This window comes from Rhinatrema bivittatum, chromosome 7 (genome assembly GCF_901001135.1).
Source record: "Rhinatrema bivittatum chromosome 7, aRhiBiv1.1, whole genome shotgun sequence".
NCBI classification, from domain to species: Eukaryota; Metazoa; Chordata; class Amphibia; order Gymnophiona; family Rhinatrematidae; genus Rhinatrema; species Rhinatrema bivittatum.
The window spans coordinates 258,653,819-258,668,278 of NC_042621.1; the positions used below are offsets into that span (position 1 = coordinate 258,653,819).

The window sequence follows — 14,460 nt, forward strand, 5'->3', positions numbered from 1 at the left end:
TTCCTTATCATTTGCGTATGATGCTGTACATGCTACTTATATGCATATATGTTAATTTTATGAGGTGCATGCAACCAGAAAATTATGTTCATAGTAAATAAAAGAAAATGCCATATTTTTTCCAGTACAAGAGCCTGTTTGAATGTCGGGTTACAACTATCCTTTTCTGCTTATACCACGACACAGATTATAGAGCTGATTCTGGGAGAAGCCATGTCGAAAATGTTTATAAAATGATCCTAAATAAATGAAAAAAATGTTAAATACTTTCGCAACGGGTAAAACATATAATGTTGTGGCTATTTCTTGCAAAAACTGACCATTAAAGATGTTTAGCCTTCATAGGAACTTAAAATACGTAATAGAATTCCAAGAAGCACTGTCTGGCCGTGCTTATTAATTAAAATCTTACGACACAACTCTCAAGTCCAGCCAAACAACTCACAGAAACAGTGACATTAGCATGTGGTCCTTGTTTTTGTCAGACTGATAAATCTAATCCTGGTTTTATCAGGGATGCTCAAGCACCCACAGAGCTTGCTCCTGTGATCAGAGCTTTAAGCATGTGCAAGCAATGGGGTAAAGCCATGACTGGATTTTGTCTGCTTGGACAAAACGGAGCCAGCTGGGAAGCCTAATTTACCAGTCAGTAATCTATGATGCTATGTGGTGCTGTAAATGGTTTCCAGGATTTCTCAGTAATCTCCCTCCTTGTGTCCTTTTCAGGTCTTTCCAGAATATGAGGCATTTATGAACCGTTTAGTCTCAGCCATTGACCCACTGCTGGATACATCGCCTATTGACACTGCTGCAGTGAGGCGGGGGTCGCCGATTCAGAGGCTGCGGTCAATTATGAGTCTGCGACCTTTGCTGCAGGCAGGCATGTACTGGAGAAAGGGTTGATAATGAAACCGAATGGGGAAGGAAAACCAGATCCAAGTTTATTTCAGGACTGCTCTGTGCTATTCGGTTCAATCAAGGAGCAGGAGGATATGGACACAGAGGTCCTGTTAGTCAATCTCTGGGTGAATAAAGAAAAGAAAAATTCAGTGTACTCATAGGCTGTAAGAGTCTTTGAGGTCGATATTCCAAGTCTTTGTCCTGATAACGTTTGGAGTTACCCAGACTAAAACCAAGATTTAGAAGAGACTTCCTCTCCCACCTCAACTCCCCAGCTAAACTTTGTCTGGGTAACTCACTACCCGGATAAAATTTAGTTGGATAAAAAGAAGTGATGTTTGAGGCGTTGTGGGGGAATGGTTAAATTTTAGCTGCTGAGTGCTGATATTCACTGCTACTCAGCTAAGGCCAGGTAAATCTGGTTGAAAAAACACCTTTCCTAAAGTTACCCGATAACCTTATCTGGGTGACCTTAGCTGGATATAGTCAGCAATAGACTTATCCAGATAAGTTTTCTGAATATCCATCCAGGTAAAGTTATCTGGGTAACTCTCATTCACCAGCCTGCTGAACATCTACCTCTTTAGGATTAATCTGTTTGTGCTAATTGTGTTTATGTCTGTGTGTGCTTCTAACCTGCCATTTTTGCTTTTTCTCTTTCAATAGGCCTTAAATTGGGCACACAGCTCCCTCAGTACTATGAGGTTTTTACAGCTCCAATAGCCAAAGTAAGTGACTTAACATTCATCCATTGTTTTGCACGCTATAAATCTCTGCTAGCCAACCACAATGAAACCCCCCTCAGGTACTAGTGTAAGCCCCTCTTAGTTTTGAGCCACAGCAGAGTCCCAGGACTGTCTTCACTCTCCCGGATCCACAAAAACTCACAGCTTCAGCCCTGGAGGCCAGAGTTCTCAGTTGGGGAGGAGACCTGAGCCTCCAGGGCCCTAGATGCTGTGTTGGGGTAACTAGGGTGCATAGTCATTCGCACATGTAGCCCAATACCCACAGTGAGGGAAGGGGCCTGATAATCCAAAGGCACCCTTAAAATAAAGAGGCTTAGTGTCCAAAGATGGTGTTCAAATAAAGAAGGTTTATTTAAGCTTAAAAATTAGGATCCAAGCATTGATTCCAAAAACCATAAGCATAAGAAAAATATAGATCAGGAAAAGATGTTTCTCTGTCCATAACGCCTCTTTTGATGACCCTCTTACTCTTAGCTGTATCCTGGTCCAAAATGCCTTCCCCAAATTCTCTTCCAACTCCAACATGTGCTAGGGATCCTGGAAAAAAATGTTCCCCAGTTCCAAGATAGGTTGAATCTTTAACAATTCTCACAAAGCTCAAAAACTCCAAAAACTGCAAGTCTTCAAAAACCTCAGTCTGTCTTCCAACTTGCTGTTTACTGCAAGCCCAGTAAACAGCAAATTGGAGGATGCCTAGTCCTTTCCTCCAGGGCATCCTCCCTCTCAGTCAGAAGTTGATCCAATTATCCAAAAAAATCCTCTCAAAACCTTGAAAACTTGGTCTCAAACTTCTTTACTTGATTAGGCCTTGAGAACTTACCCAAGTATTCTCCTACACTAACTCCTCACTTTGAGATCCAAGGATCATCTCCTTATTCTCTGCTCCCTGCAGTCTCACCTTCCCTCTCCAATATCTCCTACCCACTGACTATTGCATGTGCTCAGTGGCATTTTATAGCACCGAGACCCATCCCAAAAAAAGGATGTCCCAAAAGCTGCATAGCTGTCGAATATGCAAAAACTATCAACATCCCACCATGACCATTTGGAAAATATTAGAGCAGGTTCTAATCCCCACTACACCATGCAAGTTTTAAAGTCAGTAATCATTTAACTACAGTTTTCATCTGTTAACTTTAGAAGAACTCCATGCAAATACTCAAGCTAATTTTAGAACGAGTACGCATGTGCCCATATACACATATTGGCATGTGAGTAGAGATACACTGGAATTTTAAATCATGCAAGAACCTAAAGTAAGCCGGTTAGACATAACCAGCTAACTTTAAGATAGCTGGCAATAGTTAGCCGGATAGCTGTATCTGACTAACTTGACTAGCTGCTCCACAGCTGAATATCGGCCTCAGTACTGAAAACATGCCTAACATCATTTAGATGGTTTGCAAACAAAAAACAATAAAATGACAAAAAATAAATAAACAATCAAAAGAAGACTATCTCAAAAAAGACTCAGATGAGAGAGATAGTAACTCAGCCCATGACATTAAATAGAACATCTAATTAAATAAATCTTCATCATGTGGATAGGTAAGAAGAGCTTCCTAGCCCATAAGCCACTATTTAATCATAGGCTTTGGATCCAAAAAATATATTTTTTCAAATAGCTTTTTGTATGCAACAAACAAGCTAGGAGCAGCGAAGCAGCTCATTAGTACTCAAACACATGTAATCAAACTTAATTTATCTGATGCGGTGAGCATATAAGCATCTCAAATGTCCAGACATGAGATGCTAATGGTTCCTATTATTATAACTCCAGCTCCAACATGGTGCATGTTTTGAGGTAATTAGAAAAGTTCTGCTTCAAGGGGGAAGTGCTTGCAAAAATCGTCTCTCTCACATGGCTCAGCAGTTTACTGTGACTACTTGCTAATTACAGTGTTTTTCTTCAAAAAAAAGTTTTACACCAGAAGTGATATAAAAAGAATAATGCATTACAGATCATTGGTAAAAAAATTAAAATTAAACATGAACATAAGAAGTTTCCATACTGGGTCAGACTGAGGGTCCTTCAAACCCAGCATCCTGTTTCCAACAGTGGCCATGTTATGAACCTGGAAGTTGGAACCCTGCTCCGAGGAGGGGTAAGAGTTACTACAGCGAGAGAGAACCCTCGGGAGGTGAGGCCGGTTACTGTAGAAGTTGAAGAAATGCTTCGCCACTGGAAGTCCTTGCTCCCCCCCAGGAAGAGCCTGCAGGGACCAGGACTGCTTGGACTTAGGAGACTCACCGAAGATGGAGAATTTGGTCTGGATGCAGGTGCCTCCTGCAGGTCATGGTTTCCAGACTGCTGGTGCCTCCATGATTGTCAGTCCCGGCCGCGGACTGCCACAGCCGGCGACCATAACAGGCCAATCCAGGTTACAAGCACCTGGCAAGATCCCATGATACTAATACAATAATAGCAGTGGCTATTCCCTAACTCAGCTTGATTAATAGCGGTTTATGGACTTCTCCAGGAACTTATCCAAACCTTTTTTAAACCCAGCTACACTAACTGCTCTAACCATATACTCCAGCAATGAATTCCGGAGTTTAATTGCGTGTTGAGTGAAAAACAAATTTGCGATTTGTTTTAAACATGTTACTTACTAACTTCATGGAGTGCCCCCTGGTTCTGTTATCTGAAAGAGTAAATAACCAATTCACATTAAACCCGTTCTAGTCTTCTCATGATTTTATAGACCTCCATCATATCCCCCCTCAGCTGTCTCTTCTCCAAGCTGAACAGCCTTAACCTCTTTAGCCTTTCCTCTTGGGAAGCTGTTCCATCCCCTTTATCATTTTGGTCGTTCTTCTCTGTACCTTCTCTAGTGCAACTATATCTTTAAGATGTGGTGACCAGAACTGCACACAGTACTCAAAGTGTGATCTCAGCATGGAGTGATACAGAGGCATTATGATATTCTGTTTTATTAACCATTCCCTTCCTAATAATTCCTAACATTGTTTGCTTTTTTGAGCACTATGGCACTCTGAGCCGACGAGTTCAATAAATTATCCACTGTGACGCCTAGATCTTTTTCCTGGGTGGTAACTCCTAATATGGAACCTAACATCCTGTAACTACAGTAAGGCTTATTTTTCCCTATATGCATCACCTTGCATTTGTCCACATTACATTTCATCTGCCATTTGGATGCCAAATCTTCCAGTCTCGCAAGGTCCTCCTGCAATTTATCACATACCACATGTGATTTAACTACTCTGAATAATTGTGTCATTTGCAAATTGATTGCCTCACTTGTATCCCTTTCCAGATCATTTATAAATATATTGAAAAGCACCGGTCCAAGTACAGATCCCTGAGGCACTCCACTGTTTACTTTTATCCAAATAGAAAATTGACCTTTTAATCCTACTCTCTGTTTCCTTTTACCAGTTTGGTTTCCACGAAAGGACATCACCTCCTATCCCATGAAATTTTAGTTTTCTTAGAAACCTCTCACAAGGGACTTTGTCAAACACTTTCTAAAAATCCAAATACACAATATCTAATCTATTTGTTTAAGTTTATGCTCATTGCTAGTAACCCCTTCAAAAAATGTAACAGATTTTTGAGCCAAGACTTCCCTTGGGTAAATCCATGCTGGCTGTGTTCCATTAAACCATGTATTTCTATATATTCTGTGATTTTGTTCTTTAAAATAGTGGAAACTATTTTTCCCGGCACTGAAGTCAGGCTCATTGGTCTATAGTTTCCCAGACCACCCCTTGAGCCCTTTTTAAATATTGGGGTTACATTGGCCACCCTCCAGTCTTCAGGTACAATGGACAATTTTAATGATAGGTTACAAATTTTACTAATTGATCTGAAATTTCATTTTTTAGTTCTTTCAGAACCCTGAGGTGTATACCATCCAGTCCAGGCAATTTGCTACTCTTTAGTTTGTCAATCCGGCCTACTACATCTTCCAAGTTCACCGTGATTTGGTTCAGTTCATCTGAATCATTACCCTTGAAAACCATCTCCTGAAACGGTATCTCCTCAATATTCTCCTTAGTAAACACCGAAGCAAAAAATTCATTTAGTCTTTCCACGATAGTCTTATCTAAGAGCCCCTTTAACACCTCAATCATCTAACAGTCCTATCGACTCCATCACAGGTTTCCTGTTTTGAATATATTTAAAAGTTATTAGTTTTTGCCTCTATGGCCAACTTCATTTCAAATTCTCTTAGCCTGTCTTATCAATGTCTTACATTTAACTTAACAATGCTTTTGCTTGACTAACATCATAAGAAGGAAAACCATTTTACTTTCATTCATACCATATGGTTTAGTGCCTTGTAACAAAAAAATCCATTGTTCATGGATAGTAAGCTTCCAGTCCCTTCTACTATGCCATTCCAGAATTTATTGCAGCACAAACCAGCTTAAGGATGTGAAAGAATAATGAAAAGCCAAGCAATGCTCAACCATAGGAGCTTGCCTCTTATGAGATTTGCGGCAGATCATGTGTTCAACCAATCTAGTTTTAAACTTTTAGTCCTGCCAACATAAAGCATTGGTCAGTTGCACTAGATTACATAAATGACTTGGGCCTGGATTTATGTACCACATGCGATAGCAAAAGGGGCATGTTTTATGCTAATATAGCATTTATTGCAATAATTACCTGTGCGAATTGTGATACCCTTTTCAGATTCTGTGATAAGTGCCAACCTGTTGTATTCAACCACTGGGGGACCATTGTTAATGGTGTGTGTGTGTGTGAGAGAGAGAGAGAGAGAGAGAGAGAGAGAGAGAGAGAGAGAGAGAGAGAGAGAGAGAGAGAGAGACTGGCCATAATGTCATGGCCCATAGGTAGGTATTTGTATCCCTATGGTAGGCCCACCTAGTAACTCGAGGTGGGGTTTAGGTAAGAGTGTAGGGGGTTAGGGGCCACTTTGACATTGTACATGACACCTACGAACAGAACAGTGGTCTCATGAAGATTTGATGACCTTTGGAGTGAGGAAACTCACTCCAAGATGAGATTTGGGCAAGGTTCTCTCAACCTAGCTTGATGGATTCTCTAACATCAAGCTAGGTTGAGAGAACCTTGCCCAAATCTCATCTTGGAGTGAGTTTCCTCACTCCAACATCAAGCTAGGTTGAGAGAACCTTGCCCAAATCTCATCTTGGAGTGAGTTTCCTCACTCCAAAGGTCATCAAATCTTCATGAGACCACTATTTTGTTCGTAGGTGTCATGTACAATGTCCAAGTGGCCCCTAACCCCCTACACTCTTACCTAATCCCCACCTCGAGTTACTAGGTGGGCCTACCATAGGGATACAAATACCTACCTATGGGCCATGACATTATGGCCAGTCTCTCTCTCTCTCTCTCTCTCTCTCTCTCTCTCTCTCCCTCTCCCCCCCCTTCAATTCACCTGAAATAGGCCTTACAGGAGACATCACAAAGGGCAATGAAACCTTACCACAGCCTAATGCAATTCAAAGAGGTGTAGTTAAAATTGGCATTACAGCTGTGTGAAAGCTCTTCACAAACAGGCTAACCCAGCCCTAACTCCTCCTATTTTCTGAATTTGCATCGCACCATACGATATGGTGCGATCGCATGCGTTAAAGGGGCTTTTCACATGCGAAAACACCTTATCGCATTTTGATAAATGGCCCCCTTGGTCAGAATCACAATCAGTAATTGAGGGATGGGTAGGGGAGGATCGGGAACAGCCTGGGAATGGATGTAGCTTTTTTTCAACAGCAGAGCTGAAGGATATATGCATGGCACAAAGTATTTTGTATGCTATGCTTTTTTTCAGATTTTGAATCATTGGTTTGAGTCTGAGCCTCTGAAGTCAACGCTGGCGACTGATGCTGTGATTGGTGCAATGTTAAGTCCTTATGCACCTGGAAGTGGGTAAGGTAATGGGCAGCACATTGCTAATCATACTACCAAGTGTTTCTAGGCAGTTCCAATTTGGCAGATATGTTTTGCATGAGCATGTGATCATGAGGTCAAATTCATAGAGATGAAAATCTATTAACTTTTTTTTTTTTTTTTTTTTTAGATAGAGGACATGATTTAGTCTGGTTATTCTACTACTTATATATAGGCAGATATTTTGTTAGTAAATAACACAAAAATAAAGTCCTATATCCAATTGTTCCCCTCTTATTGGGAAAAGATAAATATGAATGTTGGTTTTAAAAAACAGACCTTCAGTGTAGACCTTGCTCATTGTTTTTTTTTACTGCCTAAAGGACTACAAAAAGGTCAGATTTTCAGGATCCCTAATGAATATGATTGAAATAATTTACATACAATTGTTGCAATGTGCATGCATAGCTTTTTAACACATATCCATTAAGGATATCCTGAAAACCCGACCCAGGCCCTTGAGGACTGGAAGTGAATATCAGCCTAAACAATCCTTGCTTGTGATTTAAGTGAAATGTTTTCCTCTTTCAGATACGTGCTGCTGCATCATGTTATGGGGGAACTAGAAGGGAAGAAGGGATGCTGGGGTTATGTGGAAGGAGGAATGGGTGGAGTATCTCACGCTATTGCCAGTGCTGCAGCATCATATGGAGCTGAAATCTTTACAGAGAAAGTAAGGAATAATGGGGGCAATATTCAACCGCTGAGCAGCTTGGCTAGTTAGCCAGATAAATTATCCCACTAACTAGCAGGGTATATTCAGTGGCGCAGTCCTACCGCTGAATATACCCAGCTATCTGTGGTACTCCTTCGGGTCAGCCACTAGATGGCCCTAGGACCCTGCTTAGAAAGTCAACATTTCTGTGAGCTTTCCATCCTATTCGTCCCTCCCAACCTGGAGGTCTGGGATGGGTTGCCTCAGCTTATTTAGTGAAGCTAATTTAATATTCACTGCGGTCATTTTGAGTTAGCCTCAGAGGAGTAAGGATGCTGTTTTTTTCTTATCCTGAGTGAGGCCTCCTTGCCTCATCATGAAACTTATTTTGGAGGAGGTTTCTCACAGTGCACTTTCTGCCAGAGGATCTCCCTCATTTTTGCCAGATCCCCTTCTGGGATTCCCATGAAAGGGCTGAAGACCTGTGAGCCTCACACTACTCCTTAGGTCAGGCAAGCAGCAGTGACAGTACCCAACAGCATGAAATGTTTGATGTCTAAAACGTATCCTAGTTTTAGAGGAGACTGCTGTTTAAACCTCGCATCCTTTGGAGAAGGCTTCCACCGGACACAAAGGACAAGGGCCCTGGCCTACTCCCTGTATGGGACAAGCACCAGTGACAGTATAGCATCAAGACAATCACCGAGAGTTTTTTGCACTAAGCAAGTATTCTGGTATTGTTTTATGGGGAGGTTTATGTTAATCCATCCCTCCCCATGGGAATCCAGGGTTGGGTTAGACTGGTTCCTGATTGCCCAAGACTTTTCCTGCATGAGAGGTCACAGATCAGCAAAATTTTGGAGACCGTTTCCCCCCCCCCCCCCCCCCTCGGATCTCCACTCCTAAGGGACCAGAACACAGGCTGGGTGACCGGGAATGAACATCTGAACCAAGGTAGGACTTTTCCGTAAAAAGGGGATCCTACCGTCATGGGATTTCACTACAGTGCTGGGATAGTTTATACACTCAGAGTAAAAGTAGTAAGCTAAACCCCAGGAGAGAAGCCAGAAAAGGAGATACAGCCGTGATGTATCTTTCCATTCTTGATAAATTGGACTTTACTTTGACTTTAAGCATTTATTTTAACACCCAGCACGTTGTCCTGCCCGTTTGTCCCAGGATCTCGCCCCTTGGGATCCACCTCTAACTACACAGTAAGGGCCAGATTTTTAAAAAGTTACTCGTGTAAATCCTCCTGATTTACGCGCAAAACCAGTCTTATGTGCGCCGGGCCTATTTTAAAAAGGCCCAGTGACCTGCGTTAATCCTGGGGCTAGAGGTTCCAGGCACGGCGGCCATTTGCTGCTGTGCTTGGGATCGCGCACCGGCAGTCGGCCGGCGCACGCAACTTACTTCAGCCCTAGGGCTGAAGTAAGTTTTGAAATAGAATCAAAAAAAAAAGAAAAAAGGTAGGGGGGAAGGGCGGGGGAGGTAGGGGAAGGGAAGGTGGGGTAGGGGGGAAGGGAACAGGGGAAGGTAGCGTGGCTCGGCACGCACAAGGTGCACAATTGTGCACCCCCTTGCGCACGCCAACTCCCAATTTTATAACTTGCGCATGCCTGCGTGCACAAGTTATAAAATTGGGCGTACATTTGTGCGCGCCGGGTAGCGCGTGCACCCTTTTTAAAATGTACCCCTAAGAGAGGAACACATCACCACCCCAGCCATAAGCTTTAGCTTCCCCCTCCATGCAAAGAGGATCCACCCTTGGGACAGAGAGTAATGCTATGGGAGAAGCGCTAGCCGGAGCACCACCGAAGAATAAATAAGTTTGTGTGCCCTTGGGACTTAAACTACCCCCCCCCCAAAAAAAAAGGGTTACCTATGTTAAAGTTAGCCAGATATGTTTATCAGGCTAACTTTATGATATGTGATATGACCACAGTTAGCCATATAAATTATCCAGCTAACTCTGAATATTGGATTTAGCCAGATGATTTATACAGCTAACTCCACTCCTCCCCAAAACACCTCCCGCCTGCCCCCGGAAAGTTAGACTTATCTGTTCAGTTCCAACTGGACTAATAGTTATATAACTTTTCAGTTTTCCATCTAAATGGCTTTTGAATATCAACCTCAATTTTCTTTGCCAGTCAGATGGACTAACGTAGTTGTGTCTAGTCTTGTACTGTCTGGATTTATGTATATTGCATTGTACCCACTCCAGACTTAGGAGGAAGTGGATTATAAATCTTTTAAATAAATTAATTAAATAAACTACCTATGCAAACTGGACCTTTCACCCATACAATATTTTGTTTCTATTATAAAGTACAGCAACATTCAGTCAATCTATCACCCTGGCCATCCCCATTTCCCTCACAATTTCGATAGTGTTACAACTTGGTGAACAGCAATTAGATTGTTTTACTGTAGGCTATGGGACAATTTTTTGCCATGTGAGTGTCTAAGATTAAAATCATTACTTTATTATAGAGAGCCTGCAAAATGTTAGATTCATAGCTACTTTATAATATGATAATAATAATACTCTTAAATATTCAGATAACTGACCAGCATAACAGGTAGAAATCCCATTGCACTAGTTGCAGTAATGGAAAGTAATTATTGACTTTTTGCTAATGTTTGGTCCCATTTCAGCAAGTGGATCGTATTCTGGTGGACAACAGTAGGAAGGCACAGGGGGTTCATCTGCAGGATGGCACAGAAGTGAAGAGCAAGCTGGTTCTATCCAATGCCTCTCCTTATACCACATTTATGAAACTCACTCCGCAGGTGAGAAAAAGAAATTATGGTCAGAGCGCATCCAAAAGAGAAGCAATGAAAAGAAGCACAGGATTTGGGATACTTTTTTTTCTAAGTTAGAAGAGAGATACCATATAGACAGAGAAAGAAAGGGATGTTCATAGAGACAGTACTTGGGTTAGCTAATGATCTTTTTTTGTTAACTTATCACTGGCGTACGTACATGTTCCATGCCATACGTTGTGCTCGGTTACAGAGTTGGTCCTCATCTGTTCCAAAGCCTTGGGTCTTTCCTGTGGAATGTGCCATGCCAAATGAGCACAAGTCTGTGTACATATTAGTTGAATGTATTTCTTTCTCCTGTTTCCCCTATGCTCTGAGATTGATGTGATGAAAACCTTCTTTAGGATACTGAATTCTGGCATCAACTGATTTGAGAATGTAAATAGCACAAAGAAAATTTGACTTTGCTCCAAAGTTAAATCCAGATATTTATGTATTTCATTTTAAAATATTTTTACACAGCATAAACAAATATATTGTACTAACCAGTTTACAATAAATGTAAAATATCAATTTCATAAATCAAATAAAAATCAATAAAACATTAAAAGACATTAATAAAAAAACCCATCAAAACATTAAAATACAATCAAGCATACAGAATATATTTCATCTATTGTGAAATATCTCAAAAATTTTCTACAAATAAGTGAACTTTTAGCTGCTTAATTTCAGTATCTTGTAAAAATACTAGGGAGAAATTATCAAATTTGTTAAGTAAGGTAGCAGTCTTGGATACATAATAGACTGCAAATTCCTCACAACCAATCTTAATGTTAGTAACTATAGATTTGAAGAAATAAGTTAAACTTTTATACCAAATGAAACAATTCTTTAGGTTTGTTTAAAGAATCATTCAGTTGCTTGTTATAGAAGGGTATTTTTAGCCGATTAGAAATTCCTCTATGATATGTTGTAAAGCATGTGGCAGGCAATTCCATAAGGTAGGCTCAATAAAAGAGAATGCACGCAATCTGGTTATAACTAGTTGATTCTTTTTCAATGAAGGAACAAATAAAAAGTCCTCTTGTGATCGTAGAGATGAAGACTGTTGATATGAAACCAAAAGTTCTGACAACTATGCTGGACTAATATCTGTGACAACTTTAAAAACTAATAGCAAAATCTTAAACTTAATTCGCTGTTCTATGGGAAGCCAGTATAATTGTCCCAGAATAGGATAAATATATTCATTGCATTGCAGCATTCTGGAGAAGCTGAATGGCTTACTAAATGACCAATCGCTATCAAAAACTTCCCACTGATAAAATGATCTAGAGGAACTAAATTCCACTATCTTCTGCATTACTGAAACATGGCTGAAAGATAGTGATAATGTCCTCCTAAACCAAATTGATCACCCTAACTATCAGGCCGATACAGTAAAGGCGCGTAAGAAAAAGTGCAGCAGTGCCGGGCGCCCGCTTGTTTGCCGTGCGCACATTTCGGATCACATACCGCTCGATACAGTATTTAAATGGCATGCAAATACAAGCCGCGTCCAAAGTGCGTCCATGAATCGCAATCCATTTTACTGTATAGAGCGCTATACAGTCCTCCTGTCTAAATCCACTCTCATGGGGACTTATAATTTTATGGGTGTCCAGAAATTCTATCTATTGTTGCACCATAACTTTCTCTATAAAATTTTGGAAGATCAGAAATAGGCCTATAACTCAGATATCTTTAGGGAGAGAACCATGCTTTAAAGTTGGGTGCATGATGGCCTTTTTAAATGCCTCATGAAAGGTTCCTTCCTTTAATGAACAGTGAATTATATCTGTTATTTTTAGGAATTGATTTTTTCCCGAAAATTAATAAATTCCACAGAGCAGGGATCAAGGGCACAGTGGGAATATTTTACTTGATACAGAACTTTTTCGATCTCCGTTACTGAGGGCAGTTCAAATGTATCCCAAGTCGTCTTAGCAATATTAATTTCAGTAGTCTGTAAAAATACAGGGGAGGAATTATCTAATTTGTGCAGTAAGGTAACAGTCTTGGATACATAATAAACTGCAAATTCCTCACCACCAATCTCTATGTTAGTAGCTACAGATTTTGAGAAATAAGTTAAACTTCACTAAATGAAAATTCTTTAGGTCTGTTTAAAGACTCATTCAGTTACTTATTATAGAAGGGGGTTTTTTTCCCCACTGATTAGAAAACTGTCTATAATTCCTTCAAAGAGTACTAAAAGTCTATTACAAGGTTGGGGACCTTTTTGCCATTTTCGCTGTGCTCGTCTATTTATTTCTCAACTAATTCTTTACTAAATCATGGACAGAAGGGACAGATCTTTTGCAAAGTTTGACAAGCACAGCAATCTCATCCAGAGTATGATATACAGTTGAATTAAATATGTCAACAAGTATACTAACACTGACTCGAAATTTAAAGAGTCCTTTTTAAATGTGCGGCTTGGCTGCACATTTTACTTACTGAATCGTGCGGAATAACTAATAGGGCCATCAACATGTATTTGCATGTTGCGGGCGCTATTAGTTTCGAGGGGGATGGCCGCGCGTTTTCGATGCGCTATTACCCCTTACTGTGCGGGTTACTGTTAACCCGCGTCCAAACGTGAGTTAACAGTGCGCACTGTACTATATCGACCCATTAGTGAATAGGAGATATAACAAGGGCCTTAAGATGAGGCGCAGAAAAAAGCATCTGAAACTCGCAGAATAAACTTTTTAAACACGTCTTTGAGAAGTTTGAAATAAAAAAATCAGATTTTTTTTACTTTAGCTCTAGAGAGTCATATAATCACCTAGCAAGATTAGACTCACATTGTTAATATTGGGAGGATGGTATACCAACACTATATAGCAGTCATAACTTTATTCAATGTTCATGCCCAGGGCCAATACTAAAATCAATATTTTGAATTGGAACAACATCGCCATAAATAACCACCAACCCACCCTCATGCTTTCCGGCTCTAGCTAAATGGTAAAAAGAATATCCTGAAGGGAAGACAGAATTTAAAATAACTGCATTGCAGCCCTTGTTATATCTCCTACTCACTAATGGTTTCAAAAAGCAGAAACATATCTAAATGATCATCAAGTATCATAGCAAGGATCTAATCTACTTTGGATCTTACCGAGCAAACTTTCAGATATTCTAGATTCAAGGGGACGTGATTCGTAGGGTCTCTGCAAATCTCCACATGCTGAATTCAATGCTGTATAGACAACTTTTATGCCACAGTGGATTATATTTGGGAAATAAAGAGTTCTGACCTTTACCTTGAATTGTAGAAATCTGCATCTCCATTTAATACAAAGCACAACATGAATCAGATATCAAAAAGCCAAGCGATAACACAAAGGCTAGATAGAATTGCAGAATAAGGGCCAGACGAAAGGGCATGCCTTCCAGCGGGTCCGTTGGCAAGGTGGGTCTTTTGAAGGCCC

At 40.5% G+C, this 14,460-nt stretch overlaps 1 protein-coding gene across 3 annotated transcripts in view; it reads left to right on the forward strand.

Annotated features, from left to right (window-relative positions):
- PYROXD2 (pyridine nucleotide-disulphide oxidoreductase domain 2) overlaps positions 1-14,460 on the forward strand; it is a 97,742-nt gene that overhangs the window by 24,328 nt on the left and 58,954 nt on the right. For all 3 annotated transcript variants that reach the window (XM_029610112.1, XM_029610110.1, XM_029610109.1), the window contains exons 6-10: positions 727-880; positions 1,567-1,628; positions 7,436-7,533; positions 8,086-8,227; positions 10,871-11,005. In XM_029610112.1, coding sequence (XP_029465972.1) covers positions 727-880; positions 1,567-1,628; positions 7,436-7,533; positions 8,086-8,227; positions 10,871-11,005 — 591 coding nt within the window. The remainder of the gene's footprint in view (positions 1-726; positions 881-1,566; positions 1,629-7,435; positions 7,534-8,085; positions 8,228-10,870; positions 11,006-14,460) is intronic.